At 48.5% G+C, this 22,131-nt stretch overlaps 3 protein-coding genes across 3 annotated transcripts; 1 reads left to right on the top strand and 2 right to left on the bottom strand.

The window, feature by feature from the left end:
* Window positions 1-2,649: 2,649 nt before the first annotated feature.
* On the top strand, window positions 2,650-3,183 carry LAESUDRAFT_666186 (uncharacterized protein; the record flags this gene model as incomplete). The annotated part of the gene is made up of 2 exons (XM_040905237.1): window positions 2,650-2,712; window positions 2,761-3,183. Coding segments are annotated over 2 exons (486 nt in total), but the record flags the coding sequence as incomplete, so codon positions are not given.
* Window positions 3,184-5,455: 2,272 nt separating this feature from the next.
* On the bottom strand, window positions 5,456-5,937 carry LAESUDRAFT_764619 (uncharacterized protein; the record flags this gene model as incomplete). Its single annotated transcript, XM_040913477.1, has 4 exons — window positions 5,456-5,518; window positions 5,573-5,656; window positions 5,709-5,807; window positions 5,866-5,937. The coding sequence occupies 4 exons, from the start codon at window positions 5,935-5,937 to the stop codon at window positions 5,456-5,458; spliced, it is 318 nt and encodes a 105-aa protein (XP_040758155.1).
* A 9,285-nt stretch (window positions 5,938-15,222) lies between these two features.
* On the bottom strand, window positions 15,223-17,139 carry LAESUDRAFT_739618 (uncharacterized protein; the record flags this gene model as incomplete). The annotated part of the gene is made up of 2 exons (XM_040911018.1): window positions 15,223-16,657; window positions 16,856-17,139. The coding sequence occupies 2 exons, from the start codon at window positions 17,137-17,139 to the stop codon at window positions 15,223-15,225; spliced, it is 1,719 nt and encodes a 572-aa protein (XP_040758154.1).
* Window positions 17,140-22,131: the final 4,992 nt, after the last annotated feature.

Here is a 22,131-nt window from a genome sequence, read left to right as displayed (position 1 = left end):
AGCCACTCATTCCTCCGAAGTTGACAATGCAAAACTTCTTGAAAGAGTGAAATCGGCACTACTAGATGATGAAATGACCAAAGGTTACCAGCACCTACTAAAAACTGGCAAGCGAGAGTTCGGAAAAGACCTCCAAGAGTGGAACTTTGAGCATGGATTGCTGCTCAGAAGAGGAAAAGTCTACATTCTAAAAGACTCTGCACTGTGGAATGAGCTGATCCAGCTGCACCACGACATCTCCACGGCCAGACACCCCAGACGATGGAAGACGCAAGAGCTGATTAGCAGGAATTACTGATGGCCAGGGCTTACCATTGATGTAAAAAAGTACGTCCAAGGCTGCGTAACTTGTCAAAGAAACAAGACGAGCAAGCAAAAGCCTTATGGACTGTTACAACCTAATCCAGTACCAGAAGGACCTTGGGAAATGGTTACATGTGACCTGATTATGCAGTTACTGCCAAGCCCAGACTATAGGGAAGAAAAGAAGACCGCCATTCTGGTAGTCGTCGACAGGTTCACCAAACATGCACACTTCTACCCAGTAGACGACATGGTGACAGCATCTCAAGTAGCATCAATTTTCTACACTGAAGTATTCAAACTCCACAGAATTCTCCAGCAGATCATATCAGATCGAGGCACACAGTTCTCAGCCAAGCTATTCCAGGAGTTCTGCCAGAAACTTCATATCAAATCTACGATGTCTACAGCTTATCACCCTGAAACAGATGGACAGACTGAGCGAGTCAACCAAATTCTGGAGCAATATCTGCGCATGTATTGCACTTACCGACAAACTGATTGGGCTACACTATTGCCCACAGCGGAATTCGCATACAACAACCAAGCTTCAGAATCGACAGGCCTGTCCCCATTTTTCATTGAGCATGGTCAACACCCCTGAATGGTGCCAGACGTGCTGGAAGGAATACAACATCCATCCCTGGAACACCTATTCCATAACTGCGATCAAGCACAGGAACAAGCTCGTGCCGCTTTATCGTTAGCAGCAGAAAGAATGAAATGGTACTTCGACCTTAAAAAGCAGGACGTCCCTTTCAAAGTAGGAGATGAAGTGCTTATTCGAGGAAAAGATCTTCACGTCAAAGTCAAAAGCCAAAAGCTAGCGACTCAAAACTATGGACCATTCAAGATCCTCGAAAAGATCGGAGTCGTATCATTCAAACTGCAACTACCAGCAGACATGAAGATACATCCCGTGTTTCATGCTTCTAAGCTTATAATGTTCCATCAAGACTCTATCCCGGGATGAGTACCTCCCCCTAACCCCCCAGTCATCATTGACAGAGAGGAAGAATGGGACATAGAAGACATCCTGGATTCGAGAGTCAGGTATAACAAAACCCAGTATCTCATGAAATGGTTGGACTACGACCACAGCGATAATACTTGGGAACCATTGAAAAATCTCACAAACGTCAAAGACAAAGTAGAGGAATTCCACAAGGCACACCCAGATGCTCCAAGAGCAAAGCCGCGAACACGCAAAGTGCACAAAATCGCTCTGTCTGATCACCCTGATGAATTCATGTTCTTCTTCCGCACCCATCCGAATGCCAGAGCACCCTACAAGGGTTCTGCAGAAGCTGTTGGCTGGGATGTCAAGTCCATACAAGACATAGATATCCCCCCATACTCCAGAATGCTCATTGGCACCGGACTTGCGATTGATCCCCCAAAGTGGACATACATTCGAGTGGCCCCCCGAAGTGGGCTAGCCCTCAAAGGAATCGATGTCACAGCAGGGGTAATTGACCCAGATTACACAGGGGAAATCAAGGTGCTTCTCGTTAATATGACCAGCAAACCATTCGAGGTCAGAACAGGCGATCGTGTCACACAACTCATATGCGAACGCTATGCTCCAGGAATCATTTCTGAAGCAGATAGTTCACTCGCAAAGCGAACCATATGAGGAGCCAAAGGCTTTGGCTCATCGGGACGATGAACCTTGAGAAGGGAGTGATGTCACGGTTTTACCTGACAAAGTCATTATAGGAACAAATGCTATCAAGGAGCATATCATTTTTCATCATTTCTCGTCGCACAAGAAGTCACGTGACCTAATGAGATAAGATAACGAGGCATCCAGTCACATGATCTTGAATCTCTCTCGGCATTATCATGTGACACCGAACTCCTCGGCATGGCGTCATATGTTGCAATCGCCATGATGCCATATTGCGTGCTCAAAAGGAGCTCCGTCTCTGTGGGTTATTATTAGGCAGCCAATCAGGATAATTGGGACATGTCGTACGATTGTAGCACTGACCAGTAGGATAGCATGGGACTCGCTTAGGTAGTACTGTACAGTAGCATAGCAATCATGTATATAAGGACCAGCGAGACGAGGAGGAGACCTCAGTCTTATTCTCCTTCGTCCACCACTACCATCACAGAGGGGTCTTACCAGACACTCTCAGTGTGCTATACATTTTATCACATCCTCACTTGTGTGATAGCACCTCTAGCCTCACCAGTAAGTCTTGCTCGGTGACCAGCTACTAGGCCTCGTCAGTGGGCACGTCGTACTGCCACAGCTTGTCGCTGTAGGCTCTTAGCCAGGGGGGCCCTCAAGGGGACCCTATTTTGGTTGTCTATCTTTGTCATCGGCATGCCGTGACAGAGTTCAACAGATGTGTCTCACTGTGGATAGCAGTTGAGAACAGTTACGGTTTTAAGACTGCGGTAAGTGATGCACACCTTGATACACTGTCATCTGCTGACTTACTACAGATCAGAGGCCTTGATGCTACCAACTGCCCACCCCAGGTCACACACTGGCTTCGTGTGCACTGTCGCATGCTGTCAAACCTTCCAGTCATCGAGAGCCTAGATGAGTACACTTGCTCCTGGTGGCTGTGGTGGGCTGGCCTTCAACCGGAGTGGAGAAAAAATGATATTTCTGGGCATCCAATACCCGGCGGTGGTGGTGATTGGACCAAGCTCAGAAAGCCCGGTCAAAACGGGTTGCTCACGGTCCTTCTTGCCCTTCTGTGGTGGAGACTAGCTGCAGAAGAAGTGAACTTGTCGGACTGGAACATGGCAGTTGCTGATGTATCCTGGGTCCTCACGCAGCTCACACATGATCAAGTGCCTCACATAGTGCTCAGGAAACATGGAAAGGAGACGCTTGGATGCCGACCAAAGAAACAGTAAGCATTCTATCTTCATTTATGCAGATTGTGTAATGTTGACTGGCCGCGCACTCAGAAAATTGGCTTGATCTATGTCTGCTCTCTATGTTCCAGTTGCATCGCGTGGTGATTCGTGTGAAGTCTTTGCTTTGTAGTTGTATCCTTCGTCGTTCTCTTCCCTTCAAATGACTTACTATTTAACTTACGCCAACCATAGCGCATCGCAGCAATGATAGCTCTAGGATGTCGGCTTTGAGATCCGAGATAAGAGACTGTGAGATACAATATAGAGTTAATATGTGGCACAGAGCTGACGCTCCCACTCTGATGAAACCCTGCACATAATCTGATCGCACGGGCATCGACTTCGTGCTTGATCCCTCCGATGGAGCTGCTGCTCCCGTTTTGCACAGCACCATCTGCGTTCTCTTTGACAACTTTGGTCCCGACTTCATTTTTCGTGTCGGAGCCCGGTGGCCACCTAAGGCATGCTCCACAGCCATGCCAGCGCAAATACAGGAGTAGATAAAAGAACATTGACGACCGGAAAGAGGTCTGGATACCACGCAGGAGGTGACATGAGCAGTTCCAATACATGAAGGACAAGGCATGCTGTATGGGCAGCCTGGGCCAATACGTCAGCGAGCACCGATCGCAGCAAGGATAGGTACGCACCAGTGATACGTAGTGTGATAGGGATTCTGGCCGAGTACGAAATGGGTTGTAACCCACTAACCGATTCCAGAGAAGCGTCAGTGCAACTGCGTAGCGGCTGGGTGTAGTGCGAGTACTCTTGGAGAAATATTGGAAATAGAATTCAGTTGTACATTTAGACGTGCAGACTCAGGAAACATTGATGGGACATAAGGCAGAAACGCTAATGTAAACAGGAGATGGCGTAACAGATTCTTACTGGGTACTACCATCATCCGACCCTGCTTTCCAAGAAAGTTTTTTATCCCCTGAATTAATCCAGATATCGATGAGAGCGCACGTCTCCCAGATCAGAGACAATTCGACATTTCGGTCGACAGTGGCATCTTCCCACATCTGCAGGGAAAGGAGTGCAGGGAATTGCTGCAACCAATGTGGAAGGTGACGCTTATGGATAGGGTTCGTTTAGACATATGAATAGCATAAATGTTCGCGTGTGCTTACCAGCAGCGAGGAACTGAATGCATCTTTGTGCTTCAGCCGCGAGGCTTGTTCGAGAGTGATGCAACTTACGTGAGTAAGAGCGACATCCAATGTGTGAAGGTAATAATCACCAAATGGAGTGTCATTCTCAGCTGCAAGCTGAAAGGGGATGGTGCAGTTGAAACACCACAATGCGCTGCACGCTCCAACACATTCCACCACTCTTACAAGGTTGCACACATAATCGGCAGGATTAATATGATCTTGATCTGGCAGTACGACGAGCTTCTCCAAAGCTGAAAGCAGATGGTGGGAATCGCTCAACAGTCAGATGAGGTATGTAAGTGGGCCATCCAGGATCCGCAGTCGAGGCAATGAAGGGGGGAGGCAGCGTCGATGTGTGGCACCACCACAATGGGAGTGGAACCCGATATGGAGTTCGCGAAGGTCATCGTGATGACGTAGGAATCGATCAAGCACGAGCTGCGTGAGTTTGCCCTCAATTCACAGGACCTGCAAGGTCGGCACTGCGAGTCGCTCGAAGATATGAGTTCAAGGAGGTGTTCCGATGCCCGGGGTGTTCAAAGTGAGTTCGGTGATGTTGGAGGCATTAATACTCGCCACTGTCCATCGATAAAGCAGGGCATCGAATAGTGCAGATACCTGAGGCTCGAAAACCTTCAGTGAAGATAGGGAGAGGGGAAAACGAGGTGGTATGCATCTCATGAGTTTGAACGGATGATAGACTTCGGAACTGCAGTGCCAAGCCATAAGATTCATGACAGCCATGCCCTCGAGGCTCTCTAACAGCCGGGCTAGTTCTGCATGTGGAGTCGCCGTGAATCTGAGCTGCATGGTTTTCAATGCAGGGATGCGCTGCAAGGATAAAAGGAAACAACTGATTCGACCATCTTTGATGGAATCATCGGAGAATGTGATGCGTAGAGTCGTTGGGCATTGAAAAACAAGAGAATAGCGCCAAAAACCTAGAATGGAAGCGCATCTCCATCCAGACAAAGTGAAATCACCATTCGTGGCTAAAATGTGTATGCCATAGTGATCCAGATAGATTGGGACACCGATGAAGTGCAAGTGGCATGATGTCATCGTGAAACTGATGAGATCGTCATCCGGCAACAACTTTGCGATTGCAATGACTAGTTCGGTCGGTACTTGAGAAAATATGTCAGTTTTCTCCTCCGCTTCGTACAGAGAGGTGACTGTGTCAGAACTCAGATGGTGCCTTTTGATAAAAATGGCATCATTTCACTTACGAGAATAGATGGGTCTTCAGGCAGCACAGCGGAGGGTGGAAGGGAGGATGATTCAGGCTCTCCGAAGAGACAATCCAATGAGATCTAGCACAATGACTTAGTAACCCATCATGCGATTATTCACGGACTTGCATACGGAGAGGGAGGATTTGCTGAGATCATTAACGAGACAAATGCCACCATCATTATCAGAGGATATGAAGCTGTCTGTTGAGCCAAACTTCTCATCTGCCACCTGGAAATGCGTGTGTAGTATCAAGATCAGCGATCCTATGCTATGAAGCTGAACTCACAGGAACAGTGTCCGCAGACACAACCCAAATCCTCCACCAGAAGGGAAATAACAAGCTGAGAACCAAGCCCATGATTTGACGTGCTGACATCCCATCGAACGTGAAGACACCGCATTTATATATGCGTGGCTATCTGCATTGATTTCAACAGCGAATTTACAAGCTAAAAAATAGAGCTTCTCATGCTCGGCAGTAAGCATGCATCCGGCCGGGCAGGGCAGCTCTTGGTGGAGCACATCTGCACTGGTCAACGGACAATAACGTCTTGAACAACACGTGCCGACGATACCGAGAGCAATTTCATTATCTCCCATCCTTCGCATCAACAGGCAATCCACTGGAGGTGTTTGGTGGGTCCTGGTGACTCTGGACAGCGGTGTTGGATGGCAGAATTGGACAGCAACATTTGTGGCACTTCGAATGGACAACAAGTGTCTGCATATCCTGAAAGCGACTGTACCTGAAGGTGATTGGCCTGACTCATAAAGGCTGCCCACAATGGAAACGATGCATCTGGAAATGACATCAACAATTCTGGATGGTGGCTCTGGCAGTTAGCATGGAAAACAAATAAGTTGTTCAGCTAGATGGCACGAATGATTCTGGATATTCATTCTTCGATGCTAAGCAGGTCCTGATGACTCTGGGTAGCCCTGGACGGCAGTGGAGACACAATAAGCACCTATAGCATCGCAGGCGGGAGGACAGACATACCATCAAAACTCTCAGCCTAACTCACGCATGCTACATTGCCCACAGTGGACTGCTAAGACAGTAGCAAAGACAGCAGCAAAAGGAGTGAATAAGGCTCGGTATCGGGGATACGGGCATATGAGACAGCTATCCTCACATCACCCGCAGCCAGCTGGAGATCCTTGGCGGATCCCAAGCGTTCCTAGATGGCAGCATCAGATGGTGCTAATCCATGAGTCTCAATCGAAATCGAAATTGAATTAGCACCTGTGCGGTGACGTAGAGAGAGTGGAAATACCTTGAATCATGCAATAAATCTGCATACAGTTCCCACGATGCTGGGTAGGAAGCAATGAACGGGTCTCACTCTAGTTCATCGTTTGCCCCTGCGGACACCTTCTGCACTCCCTGATGTGGACTGTGAATGTCGTACATTGTGTGATCGTCAAGCCTGCAAACTTTGAAAGTTGCAGACGCCATGGCAGTGGCTATTCAGCTCTTAACTTGCCTAGTTCGTCTCTTGCTTGTCATTATTGAAGCCTTGAAGCCCACTTCCACAGGAATGCTAGCAAACTTTATCGGACACAACGAGAGAAAGCCGGTGAATGGCACTACGTATCAACGAATGCTAGCAAATTTTATCGAACACAATGAGAGAAAGCTGGTGAATGGCACTACGTATCAACAATTTCATCGGCTTCTACTGCAAACACACCCAGCGCCTGCATTGTGGGCCCATTGCCACAAATCCACATGCCTTTCTGAAGTAATAAAGCTCACGAACGCGGCAGTGGAAAATGCTACCAGGAACAATTGGACCCAATATGTGGGAGAAGCCGAGGGCACCACGCTTTGAGAAGTTAAGTTCTACAGTACATTCAATCAACTTAAAGTCAGATGTATTTGTTTTTATGAACCTACACATGACCATATCCTCAGCTCCGATGGGCCATCATCGGTGGATGCGGTCATGATTAGGCACTGCCACTCACTTTCATGTGTCTACGAGGACGTCAGCATTATGCCTGAGCAAAGGGTGCATCTAACCTACAGAAACAATCTGCACCAGCGTCGTGTCTGAAAGAAGACCGAAGCGTGAGATTACCTCGTGTCTAAGCCACTGCGTGTCGCTCACCATGGGAATGGTCGAGCATCTGAGTTAATCGCCTAGTCCTGATGTCAAATACTCGTGCAAAACCATCATTTCTGCCCATAACAACCTCATTGTCAAAGAGGCTGACTTGCATCATGTAGTTGCATAGAATTGGATAGGAATATGAATGAGTTCACTCCATGGATGGCAGTCTGTATTGATCAACGCCAGAAAGAAGGTTCGAGATGAACAGAGACTGCCCGTTGGAAGAGAGCATAGAATGACCACTGGATTCATTTGAGGTTATGGGTAAGTGAACGTGGATGACTACGCACATGCAAGTTGGGATCTGCTTAGCCCACTGCAGATTCCAAGGGTCCACATTGTAGCATAGTCTACGAAGGGTTGGCGATCAGCAGGGCTTGTTGAACAACACTGACCTAGATACGTATACTTCATGCGACTCGCAGAGACAAAGAATGACGTTGGTTCCATTGTCTAAAAAGTGAACGCTCTGCATCATTGCTCCCTCCTGTTCAAAGTCCGTAGGAATCTTCTCCAAACAGCCTGTGCATAGGTTCATGAGGCATGCATACATCGCTGTTATAGAAATAGAAAATGGAGACAAACCACCTGTGGTCAGCTTCCACAGCTGAATTGTGCCCCCGCCAACACTGGCAATGTGACCACTACTGTGATCATAGCTAATGTTTTGAACGAAGGCTTTGTGGCCAACCATCATAGAACAGTATGCGAAGGGGGCCTGTGGCAGGACAGTAGGTAATGCATGGCTTATTTGCTGGTGAGATGCACCTTCAAGTCCACTCTCTGATAAACCTGCAGGCTGCCATCAGTGCAGCCAATGATGAAAGCCAGATTGTCACCCTTGCCAAGATCAATCCAGCATATGCAAACCACTTGGCCGTGAAACATGCATGATATGTCCTGTATCTGGTGCGCGGTCTCGAGATCCTAAACAATAACACGTCCATCATCAGCTGCAATGTCTTGGGTAAGAACTGGGGGTGAGCAGTGTATGTTGAAAACAAACCACCTGTGAGCAATGTCAGACCATCATGGCCGACAGCCACAGTGTTCATGGGAAGATCGTGGCCATGCAATGTCTTCTTCAATGTAAACTGTTGCACACATTACATGAGAGTGTAAATGATGGAATTCTTCACGTACACGAATGCCAGTCATGCCGCGAGAAGACGAGGAAATGGTGTAAGTTGGAAAGGACAAGTAAGAAGACAATAAATGGGCGTGACATGAAACACCCACCTCAGAGAGTTCCGCGTGCGTCTTTCATATCCCGCAACTCACGGGAGGATCTTGGCAATTTTGGATGCTCTGGTGATGGCTCTGAGAATGGACAATTAGAGGAGCATCGCATCTTAATTGCTCGATTAGGACGAGTCCGTCAGATGGCAAGAACGATTCTGGAAAGCGACCAACAATCTTGTCTTTTGATGCTTGGAGTGTCCCAATGACTCTGGATGGTGCTGGACAGCGATATTGGAAGGCGATTATGGATGACGACATTCAGGGTGCTCCTAATAGACAATAAGCACCTATTTAGTGAAACCGGCGGAAGGATGGATGTACCATCAAAATGAACACCTTAACTCACATACACTGCCCATCATGGAAAGGGTGCATCAGCGGATGACACCAACAACTCTGGACGGTGGCTCTGGGCGAGGGCACTGAAAATATACAATAAGTTGTTCGGCTAGATACAGGTGGAAGGACAGATGTACCATTAAAACCATCACACTAGCTCAATTCTGAATAGCAGCTCTGGGTCGAAGGGGGGCACCGAGAACAGATAATAAGCTGCTCGGCTAAATGGCACGAAAAACTCGGGAAACATCCTTTGACATTTAGCGAGTCCCGGCGACTCTGGATGGTGCTGGATAGCAGTGGATCGGTGGTATTGGATGGCGACCTTCATGACACTCCAAACAAACAATAACTACCTAACGTCACTGGCAGGAGGACGGACATACTATCAGAACGATCAGCCTAATTCACGTACGCTACCCGCGTATCGATGTGAGCCTCATTCCGTGTGCTGTTGGCATGAGTCTCGTTCTGTATCTGTGCCGACAGTAGGTGCCTTTTCTCTCCATCCGATTCCATTATTCCCGCAATGTCAGTAGCAGGTTCTGATGATCCTGGAGCGTGCAAGGCTCTCCACTAAAACTGGCAATCAAGGGATTGTGCCGACCCTTTACTGATGCTCCATCGCTGGTCATGCATTAATGTCTCGTGATTCTACGCTAGGCCTGTGCTAAGTCATTGAGTCCACTAATCGATTGCATGTCTTCTCTTGCCCAACGCTTCCTCTCGATGCTCGGTCTCTCGATGTCTTGGTAGATCGAGCCTTGTGGGGAGGCCACATTTGTCCATGGAGGGAACGGTTGGCACAGAAGCCATGAAAGCAACGTTCATGATGTCGCTCCCCCCTGGGACTGATCACGGTCCTTGTTGTCCCTGCAATGTCTATCCCATCCTGGTTCCGATCTCTGTCTTTGTCCCGATCATGCTCACGATCCTTGTCTCCTTTGCGCTCTCTTTCCCTGTCTCTATCACGAAGTCTCTACCTTTCCAGACCTCTCTCTCTATCACAATCCAACTCATTCTCAGCCTCACATCCTCCTCTCAAGCTGCGCTTTTCACACGCTGTGCCTGATGAGATATTTTGTGAGCTTCCTGACTCCCCTCATGCTCTCGCTTCTCATCCAGGTACAACGATAATCGCCGCTCGCGCAACTATCTGAACTCGCACGTCTAGCTCCTGGACGAGTAGAAAGAGACGGAGAGCATCAGCGAGAGGATGGTGAAGGGGCTGCGCGTGCAATGGACTGGCTCGTCTTTTCTTCGGCCTTCTCTGCACGGGTCTGCTGGGCAGTTCCTCTGAGCTCCTGAGCTGAGACGGTTTGGCTTGAAATGGTATGTGGCATGATTTGCGATGGCTCTGTCTGACCAATTTTCCTTTCATCCGTTCGGTGCAATCTAGCTGATTGAGGAATCTTTTTTTTTGCAAAGTGTGTTGGGCCATTGACATCCGAAGAGGGCACCATTGGTCTTGGCAGTTGCACAAGCGGTGATGCACCTTCACGAGAGACAGTGACTGGACGACCTTGCTCGGAGGAGGAGTCGTGCTGATTGTGACCTCTGGATTCATTGCAACCAGTCTAGGTGCGCACGATATGGGTTTTGCAAGTGCGCAAGTTGCTTCCGCTTGAGAGTGCATACTATCGACGTTCATTATCCTCTTGACGACTTCTGGCCTTGGAATGCTGTCATTATATAGGTGTGAGCTTGTAATAGTGCTGCCAAACCAAATGGCCATACCTTTCTATGGCCGCCTTTGTGAAACTTGATGTCGAACAATCAATTTCCAAGTGAGAAAACCTGTTCGTCACCGTTATGAACGCTTCCATGGGGGAGGTAATGAGACTAGAAGCCGGCGACGTGCACACACATGTTCGGAACCGTTGATAGGTGCTTTTGTGCCTGCAGCAGACGAGGCAGACCAGAAAGACGATGAGAATAAAGCCATAGCACATGTATACGAACAGACCTTGGTCTGAGGATTGATTGCAATCCACATATGCTCCCTCTTCATCAGCAACGGGGAAGATCAGAAGGATACCGCCGCAGAAGTGCATGAAAGTGGACAACAGAACAGCAGCTTGGAGATCTATATCGCCATACCTTCAGATGAATCGCAACGATTTTAATGTCCAATCACTTACTGTGAGCAAACCAACGCTGTTTTCCATGGGGCAAGGTGTTTGACGATGAACTTGCGCACTGAGATTCGATTGCTCGATTCCCTCGTCAATGCTTCCGCGGTGACTTCGAAGGCATTCATGGTGATGGTCCACAGTCTTGCTCCTCCGGATCGCTGTTGTTGGCGCCACAAAGCTGTACGGTCACATATTCCTCGTCATATGTTGCAGGCGAAGGCGTGAGATCGAACATCGACAACTGCTAGAAAGCAGGTGTGGAGGAAAGATCAGTCAACATGCATGTCTCAACTCCTAGAAATCTGTTATGCACCCTATGATTCCTTCCAGGTGCTATCTGTTTCACATCTCCGAAGGGTGAATGGAACTCTGGCAGCCAACGGTGCTAAATGATCGTAAACTGTCGAGTGTGCCCACGATTTCGCGCATCTCACGTAGGGCCAGTATGGGCATCCAGTCGACGAGGGTGTTGCGCCAGCTGAGGGGCAGGCTGCATACGATGCGTGAGATAAATGGGTGGAGCATGATGATGCGCATCGCTGTCGGGCTTCCACCATGTATTGACCCGTTACGTGACCAATATGAGTCTCGCTCCCTCCCTCCTCCTTCGCCACAGAGACTTCACCTGTGCTGGGTGATGCGACCCGTTAAGCGACTGACGTGAGTAGCACTCCCTGTGCCGACAATTCCTCATTTTTGTATCCATCCTTTCTCTCTAATTCGAGACGGGTCATAACACGGTCGTGATGCAGTTGTCAACAGTCATGAATGGTTGTTCTAAACAAGTCTACGCTAACGTCCACGCTAAGTCTACACAAGTCTACACTACGTTGAGTCCATTAGCTGCTACATTATTACACTAAGGTGCATGCGCAAAGAAAGCCTAGGAGGTGGAGCGGAAGTGAGAGAGAAGAGGCGCCCGTAGCGGATCCACGGGTAATTCAAGGCCTCCAGTTTAGGGCTGGTCTGATGGGATCTTTGACAGAGCGCCCACTGCCTATTTGAGATGCAGTCACTGCTGCGGTGGCTTGGGTGCCCACTGCCTATTTGAGACGCAGCCACTGCTCTGGTGGCGTGGGTGCTCACTGCCCATTTGAGACACGCAGCCACTGCTGCAGCAGTGGCCTGGGCGCTCCCTCACTTGGCCGGTCTGATGGTATTTGCCAGTTTGCCAGAGCACCCAGGCCAGTGCAGCAGTGGCTGCGTGTCTCAAATAGGCAGTGGGCACGTCTAATGAGCAGTGGCTGACACAAAAGTCTGTAAAAAATCTTTGGATAATTAGTTGAAACCGTGGAAGAATTGATGAAACCGCAGATAAATGAAACGGCGGATAAATAATGAATCGGGATTTTGTACAGACTTTTCGGTGCGATTTTATTGTACCGTGTTTGTAGTGTGAATACCAAGATCACTACTAGGTCACCTTCATCTGCTACTGGGTATTTTATATATGTGATGGTTTTATATTCAAAAATGTATGATTACGTTCAACAGCACTGAAAGTTTAAATTTATTTGCTATTGGGCATTTTTATATGTGCGATGTTTTGGAATTCAAAAACATATGTATAATATTCAACAACACTCGAATTTTAAATGTCCTTGGTGAGTTTGAAAATGGTGTCATTTTTTAAAATATATGAATTAAATTCCTTCCTCCAAAATATTATATGCAAATACTTAATACGGAATGTGGGAAGGAACCGTAGCAAATCAAGATCACAAAGGCAAAAAACCTGTAGACATTTGCTAAGCATTTGCCATGTGCGCAAATCGCTTCGTCTCTGCGGTGTGGCCAGCTGTGGCCTCTTGTCATGTGGCATCATGTCACACCTTCCCCTTTGGTCACTCGAAATGTTTACTGTCATGATGCAGGATCGCAAGCAGCAATTTGCACATAAAGGGATTGCTTCAGTACAATGATAGGCATGGCCCTCAATATCAGCAGAAGGTATATTATGTACGCTTTTCAAGTACCATCGCTGTCAGATAAACGTTAAGAGTTGACTGACGCGACGTGGAGGCTTTCGTAACCTATCACGTTCACTGTTTAACGAGATAATTTCCGCATATGATGCACCGACCACGGAATATAGCGGATCACATTGAATTCCAAACTGCTTGCACCACGAGCACGAGGTTTTGGAAGCCTAGAAGGTAGCCACTGTCAGAATTGCTGCTGGCTTTGATAACATGTTCATCATTTTGCAAGTCAATAAAGCAGTTTAACATTAATGTCTCCCCTAGTAGGCAGACCTATTAAATCGTAAGTGAAACGTGAGTTAATGCCAAGGAAAAGTGAAAATGAGCCTTTTACGAGGCTATCCAACCTCATTTATTGATGAGAAAGGCTGACTCGTTCTATTAGTCGCAATGGGTTTGCTGCAATGAGAATTAGTACTTTCTTTGCTGACGGTTATGATCGCATGTTCCGAGCATGCATATCACACAAATGTTCTCTTCCATGGTCTACAGATTTGATATGTCCATCCACAGCATTCGATATTCAAATGCTGTGGGTGGACATTTCCAAGGAGTCAACTTAGCTGCAAAAGAGACCGACATGAGAATAACCCAGGCAGAGCTGCCCAGGTGCTGAAAGCTAGACGTGTCACAGTGGCACACCGGTGAGTATCCCACTCGGCGTGTGCTTACACTGCAGACATAATGCCATTTGTTACTATGAAATATGTTGGTTTGATCCTTTGTCTTTAGAAAATAGATTTATCTGTGTGACATATGGTGTTGCATATCCATAATTAATGCCTGAAGTTGTAACAGCCACAAATTGGTGCCAACATATTTTGCCTTAGCTGCAAGCAGAAATTATAAAATATTGCATATAAAATATAACAGGATTGAAAACAGTATCATAAATTGGCAAATTGCCCCTCAGAACAGAGCATATAAATGTACATTTGTAACAACACTACATTTTGTATGCAATGTTCAGGATTTGTACAAGAGGCTTAGGAAAATATATGAACTGTGATTTGAAACTGTTGCAAATTGAGCTTCAAATTTAGAGTGTTCCATTATACTTGCCACAGAGACAAATTCAGTTTCTAAAGACAAAGGACCAAAGCAACATATATCATGGTGGCAAATGGCCTTATGTCTGCAGTGTGTATTGTTCGTAATATACAAGGTTGTATGATACCCAAGCAGGTACGCTACGTAGCGTATGGCGTGGCAGAGTCTAAAGAAAGTTCAGGGATGTTAGGATGACTACATAGAGCTATTGGTAGTACACCGAGAGAGTCCCGGAGTCATGCGGAGGGTAGTCCGTAAGGGCTGAAAAGTCCCACAGGCATCATCGGAGGACTCGTTGGGATGCTTTGAATCGATGACGATGTCTCATTTGCGACCTGCATGTACGGGAATGGATCAGCATCAGTTGCTGCTGTTTGCTGCCTCAGGCACACATTACACGTACACACTGCGATGCCTCCGATTATACGGTTCAACGATCCTGAACGTATGTTGTTACTCTTTTGGAGCTGCAGATAAAGCTCGACTCCTGAAATCTCTCATTTTTGTTTCACAAATTCGAGCTACATCATGACCACCGAACATATCACCTTCCGACGTAGAAATTCCGTAGCGATCCCCGTTTGGAACATATCTAGCATGTCACGAAAGTCCATAAAATACAACAATGATACTTACTGCATCAACGTATCAGTCAAATGAAAGCGTCTTCCCCCGTCTGTGGAGTCCGTGTGTGGTATATGAAGTGGCGAAACCTCAAAACGTCAAATGGATAGTAAATGTCGATAGATGAGCGGGAAATATTGTCAGCCTCCCCAGCCTAACAGCAAGCCTTAACGGCCTGCTGAAGATTTCGCAAGGTGATATTGACGCCGCTGTAGTCCTCGAGGTACACCTCGCGATCACGACACCGCTCGACGACACGTGTCCAGAACTGCACCACGCGGCGATCAGGCCTGTCTGTTCGCATGCGATGGCTCTCTGCGCTCATATCGCGCACGTAAAGGAGACTCGGGAACGCGTCGCGGTGCAGCAGGGACGAGAGTTGCTCGAAGAGTGGGAAGTACGGCGTGTCGCCCGCGTGCACCGGTGCGTCTTCGAGGAGACGTGTGTCGATGTCGCGGATGCCAATGAGCTCGATACGTGGGTGCGCAGGGAGGAGGATATGTGGCGCGATCCAGTCAGGCGACTGCCAGTGCCACTCGGCGTCAGCGGAGCATATGAACTCGCGGAGATTCGGGCACCAATCCGCTAGCGGGATCGGGCGCAACGCGTGCGCGTTCTGCTGTAACTGAAGCACGTGATGTGGCGTGGTGAGGTAGTGCTCCTCGATGATCGCAGACGAGTGTCCGAGCTCGAGCTGGCTGAGCTTGCTTCCGTGCGCCTGGAAGAACTGTGCGAAACCAAGCCCGGTGTAGCTGAAGTCGGAGGAAACGACGGAAAGGTTCATGAGTCTCGGCATCTCCCATGAGGCGAGTGCAGCGAACGTGTTATTGTCGAGTGACACTTTGAGAGCGCGTAACGACGGGAGCGAGACGTCCATGTCGATCTTCTCTCCATTGGGCTGTGACAGCGACTCGGCGAGGATGATGCGGAAGTGCGGTGAATAGCACGAGAGCTCGAGATACTCGAGTCGCGTCGCGAGGTTGCACTCAAGTGGGTGCATTCGCAGCTGGAAGGGGCGGTCGTCGTAGCAGGTCCAGCTTAGGCGTCGGATCTTTGGATGTGCAACCAGCCTCAAGATCTCCTCTGGGCTACATCGTGGGTCTGAGGGGTTTTCCAGGAGACTCCGGCGGACGGAATGGTGATCGGAGAAGATAGATAGGTGGGGCGCGAACTCGAGGATGGTGCGGAGATCGGCTGGAGAGCAGCGTTCGAGAGAGAGCGTCTCGATGTGCAGGCGGCGGAGGTACTGGCCACTGGTGCAAGAGTAGGGGTACTGGAACGACTCGGTAACGAGCGTGCGCACGAGGAGTTGCGCCTGTGTGGCGCGGCTAATCCAGATGAACTCGTAGAGAAAGGGCCGGGCGAGCGCGTTCCACTCACGGCAGACCATTAAAAGCGCGAGCTTGATGCGCATGACGGCGCGGTAGGTGGCGAGCTGAGCGTGGGACGACTCGAGAAAGGAGAGTTCCTGCGAGGTGTCGAGTGGGTCGTGGTCACTCAGACATGCATGCTTGATGATGATGGCCCATATCTCTGAAGGAATGAAGCGGTTAGAGCAGTTGGGTCGTGGATTATGGGTGACAGAGTGCCTAGAGGGAGAGCCGGGTCAGGAACGGTGATCGATAGAGCAAGGCACACAGAGCGAGATCCTGAGAGTGCCACGATCCACTGAACGTCGTGATGCATCGCAAAGGTTGTCGCTGCACTTCGGAGTACTAATCACACCAGGACGGGAATGGACCTTGCCATCTCGCCAAGCAAGACTGCGGGGAATGCGTGGAACGTACCTCTTGATGTGGAGACGATCTACTACGGCACGAAGTCTCTCCTTCACGCGTCGGTGCGCGAAGGCCAAGGAATGCTTGCACGAAGGAGACATGGTCGGCGGGGAAAGAGTATGGTGAGAAGGCAGGAGGAGGACGAGAGTCGGGGTGGAGGGAAGTGACAGGAAACAAGAAGAGTGTTCGACTCTGAGCGCTTCATCATCCTCGTGCTGTTTGCCAGCAGCGCAATCCCGTCGGCAGCGCTCGTCGTCCTCAATGTCTGTGCTCTCGTAGTCACTGCGGTGCATCGCTTATCTCGGCTACCACTCGGTGCTAGTCTCTCTCTTGCTGGAACCTACCCTCCTTTCGTGGAACTCTCTCTACGACGACGGGTTCCATTTGTATCTCGATCCGCATCCCGCCGCAGCTCAATCCTCTGCAGGCAACTGCAATCCACCCGGTTGGCTGCCCAGGCTCTCCTCGAGGTCTTCTGGCTCGCTTTTCATCATCTCGTACCTTCTTCCGGTGGTTTTCATTCAAAGAACACCCATGGTCGCCTTCAAACGTTTCCATATGATCAAAAGCAAAGAGCGTTCTTTATGACGAACAGCAGTCCTCATTTGCTCAACGAGCAACAAAGCTGGGTCTCGCACAATAGTTCTTGGCAGCAGGTGTGCTATCTCCCTCGTCCATAAGTGCCGGTGCCATTCCGCGCGGCAGAATTTACAAGGTACCTGTTGAAGCCCTTCGGGCATTTTACTACCGCATTGTGGGGCGGAAAGGTGTGCGGTCAATGAGCTTACATCATTGGCGTGGCGTTCTGAAACACCGCGTGTGCGGTTCGTCTTGCTGCTGAAACTCCACCTCTCCGATCGAAGAGCTCTCGAGAAACGTGAACTTGCGGGAATAGGGCACACTGGGGATTCGCTGGGGCTTTCGAAACTTCACACCAGCTACATACCTTAGTGCGGCTGGAACAGGCAGATTGGCCTTGCCTGAGCGACGCTGGATCATCGCGGCGTATTTCGAAAGACAGCCCGAAGCTGAGGCAGCATCACCCGAGCATCTGATTCGCCGCGGCAATTCTGGATCACCGCGGCGTATTTTGAACACAGCATGTGCGTGGTCGCTGCGGTGCCATCGTATGACACGCCGACGCAATCTGAGTTTGTCCACACTCGATGTAAAGCTTGCGAGTGTATTCATTTACTAACGAATTGGCCCATTGGGCCTGTGAGAACACGCGGCCAGCGCGGATAGTGCCTGAACGCTTACTGCACATAGTAATTCAGCTCGAACTCGGTCGCTCTCCGCCAGTGATCGCATCAAGTGGGTTGGTGGCGGCAGGCAGGGGAGCGCCTAAGCGCTTCGCTGGTGGTTATGGCCCCGAGAGCAGGAGCTTGAGCCTCTTCGCACTCTTCGACTTGACAGCTGCTTTCATTTCGTCGAGCCCTTGCACGTATCCCCATTTAGCAAAGTCCGTGAGAGAGGACCCATTGCAACAACATAGCAAACCGCACCGGCCATCCAGCCTGGACGCTGTATCCACGGTGCACATCTGTCTATTCGGAGTTGACTGAGTGTTGGAGTGATGGTTGGGTGCAGTGCAACCTGGTACGCTGATGGGACATCACAGAGGCAGTGCAAGAATATATAATTGATGTGCGCCTATCACCATCATTCGAGCGATCAGTAAAGTGGCCACTTGTTGGATGCGGTCTCTAGTGCTAGCTGCGTCGTTTCAAACCGTCGAGCGCTGTTTCTCTGACGGCGTGGAGTTGAGCTTGTGGTGGGCAGCTAAGCTCCTCATGGTCAGTGCATAGCAGCTGTCAGCGTTATATGAACGTGAAACACAATCTTGTAGGTCCATCCATTTGGCAAGAAAGGTTGCCCATGTGAGTCTGATCCCGTCAGATTAACGTCACATCCACCATCATTCCACATCCGTACTCGAGTCCGCGAGGACGTTGCTGGCCAACGCCGACTTTCCAGGCATTAATGAATGCATGGAGCATGTGCACAGCCTGCGTGTTAAGACTCGCCGACAGAGGGCTAGACCTGCCGTTTCCTGGGCATGTTGGTCCTTGGAGTGCCACAGTCTGCAGTTCAAAATCAAATGGGCTCGCTTCGCAAGGGACAGAAGTCATGAAATCGCTACCTCAAATGGTATATCGAGCAGATCTTGAGCATGTCATGAGGATTCAGCATCAATCGATACCCGTTGAGTGACGAACACAAAACCTCATGAAGTATTGACGTCCCGGAGACAGCTGCGTCGCCACTCGCGAGCGCAGTCGGCATGCAAGCTAACACGGGCTCACCGTTTGCACTGACAACTGCGGTGTGGTGAGTTTATGCACTGTCGATTGTGCACCATCGTAAGCCACAACAACTGATCGATGTCTGGGATCCAAGGACAGAGTATAGCGTGGTCCATGGTGTCTTGGAACAATCGTCATGCGTAGCCCCTTCAAAGACCTGAGTAGTACGTCTGCAGGAGTACCATGAGGCTGTCGTTCTGCGTGCAGTTTGACTAGACCAAAGAGACTCCCCATTGAGCTACTCGGAAGCAGAAAATGTCACGCGAGCGAAGGATATTGTGGCAAGTCTGGAAGTCATATAACAGAAATGAGTATCGCATAAGCATCAGATAGCTTGACGGGCCAGGATCTCCATGCAAATGTGGCGTCTACCCACATCGAAGAAAGACAGCCTGGCAAGCTGTCAAAGCAAACACACTCCATAATTTTCAGTGAAATAACATTGGCTTTAGCTGGATGTTGGTTGAATGAGAGCTTTACCACAGAGAGAAGGCACGACTGAAGCTCGTGTGTTAGCGTCTACACAGGTGTCTAGTTGCTTTAGTTGCTTGAGAGCCCTGCAGTGAAACCGCATGATCAACACGAGTTGCGAGCTGCTCATCGCTTCGTTTGCGACTGCGCCACAATGGTCATAGTAGGATATTTTGATGTAGCAACCGAAAACAGACATTAAGAAGAGGCAATGATGATGTTCACGGACCAAACCTCTGTGGCATAGGTGAAGTTCTTCCCGAGATCCTTCTCCACGTCACTGAACTTCTCTTTGGTCATCGATGAAAGTGGCACATGGTTCAGGATGAATTGTTAAGTCCAACGACCTGCGTTCCTCGGGAGGATCTCACGAGGGATCGCACGCCACGTCGATGAACAGTTCTGCATAGCCCAAGTGAGTGACCACAGTCTGGCTGATGTTCTTCTCATGGGGAACCTATACGCTATCTTGGAAGATGCAAGCATGTGGCTTGAAATTTCCATGGCCCATGATTTCAGACCATGCTGACGCATACTTGAACATGGAGCCTGGATGTCTACGCTGGTTGGCTTGGCCATTCAGCGCAGTGACCTGCAGCATAAACACATCATATTTAGCAGCGATATGTCCTGTGTGCCGCAACAACTTACCAAGGAACAGACTTCTGTATCCTTCCCAGCCTGAACGGGAATTCTTGCAAAGGCTCCGGTTTGATGAAGATGCTGTAAGCTACCAGCAACAGGTGTGCAGTGCTTGACACTATGCAGTGAGAAATTAGTGGGCAAGGCTACAAGACACCCAGTTAAGGGGTCGAGTCTCTCAGTGGAGAAGTTCCTGTAGATTGTGGTGTAGCTACCTGGTATATATACATGTGGGTAAAGACCCCATATACCGGGTCTAGGACCTCTGGTACCTACAGCCACTATCTACTTACATTGATGAGTAATACTTCAGTATCTAACTGGCCAATGGCGTATTTACTCAAATGTCGTACGATACTTCATGAATATCATGATTGGATAATGTCTTATCGTACGATCCCTTGAAATTATACTATTGGACAATGTCTGTCCATACCCTTCTACTTACTGGGATCTTTGTAGATTACGCGGAATATATTATTCCTTCAACACCCTCTCTTGATCGAGATAATCACAGTATGTATCACATCATTGTGTGTACTATAGGTTCTATGAACTATTGACGAGTTTCATGAACAGGTCATTTCTGTGGGGTTGTTGACATGTAGAAATGAGGAAGCAAGCGTACAAGCATCCAGGGTTTGGAATGTTTGAAAACAAGTGTTTTGTTTCAAGGACAATGTTTTGCCCTGTATTGGTGCAGTTTATTGGACTTGCTCAGGTCATTTAGAAACAAGTATTTTGTTTCAAGGACAGTGTTTGCCCTGTGTTCACAATGTACCTTAAATGAATATGAGCAGTGGCCATTTGGAGATGGTAATCAACATCCATCATAAGATACTATGACAAGGTATGAACCAGGCATAATAAAGTGAACTGGCTAATCATCATAGTAATTGCCATGTGATGCAGTTTAAGGACTTGCTTCAGGTCAGGTGCTTTAATAAGTGGTACTTCACATTTAGAAACAGGAATTTGTTTCAGGGACAGTATCTGCCCTATTTGTCACAGTATATTTCACAGTATACTATGCAAATGGATATTCGATCTAGTGAAGATTTGGTATGCAAGATTTGATCGAATATTATGGTGAGTCAAGTATCATGCACTTTTTCAGATTTGATATCTCCACAATCTGGGTTGGCTGTATTTGGTTTCTAATCATTTGAAGGAAAACAGTGGTTCTTTTGTGATGTAAGAACTAGTATGGACACAATCTTGGTTGGCTATCACTATGCTCAGTTGGATTGTTTTCTGTGTGCCTTTGCAGTATCCTATACTAATTTCCTGATTTAGAAAGATCATTGTCATGTGAATAATGAGCTCGCTGCGACAGTGGAGTTTGTGTCACAGCGACGCTGGACAAGAGATCAAAGAGACTAAAAACTATCTATATAACCCGGGCCGAATGTAACATTCGGCCTCCCTCCGTGCGCACCTCCTAGCTCTTCGAGATCATGTCCTATCCTCTTAAAAACAATCTCATTTGAAAGCCCTGCTTCGATTCTCGGGGTCGCAAAAGGGTCGCAATCATTCGACGCAATGGATCATGCGCGAAAGCTTGCGCAATCAGGTAAGTTTTTGCATTCTGTCAACTTTGACTAGAATATTTTTAAAAACTTGAGCAGGTGCTCTAAATTCTGTTTTTTTTTTGCGACCCCTAGGCATGCATATCCTCCTCATCATATCATTATTTCAAGTATTATCACCGTCCGGTTTGTTTTCTATGCATTGTTCTTTGAGCTCGCTCGATAAGCGCCCGTTTAGCGCGTAGCTCATTTTATTTTTTTCTCGCCGTACATCCACTCTATCCCCTAGGCGCTGCTTGCGACCTCTCGCTATACCATTCACCTATATGTATGCCAA

Source organism: Laetiporus sulphureus (genome assembly GCF_001632365.1).
Source record: "Laetiporus sulphureus 93-53 unplaced genomic scaffold LAESUscaffold_82, whole genome shotgun sequence".
Lineage (NCBI taxonomy): Eukaryota > Fungi > Basidiomycota > Agaricomycetes > Polyporales > Laetiporaceae > Laetiporus > Laetiporus sulphureus.
This window is presented reverse-complemented; position numbering and strand designations above follow the sequence as displayed.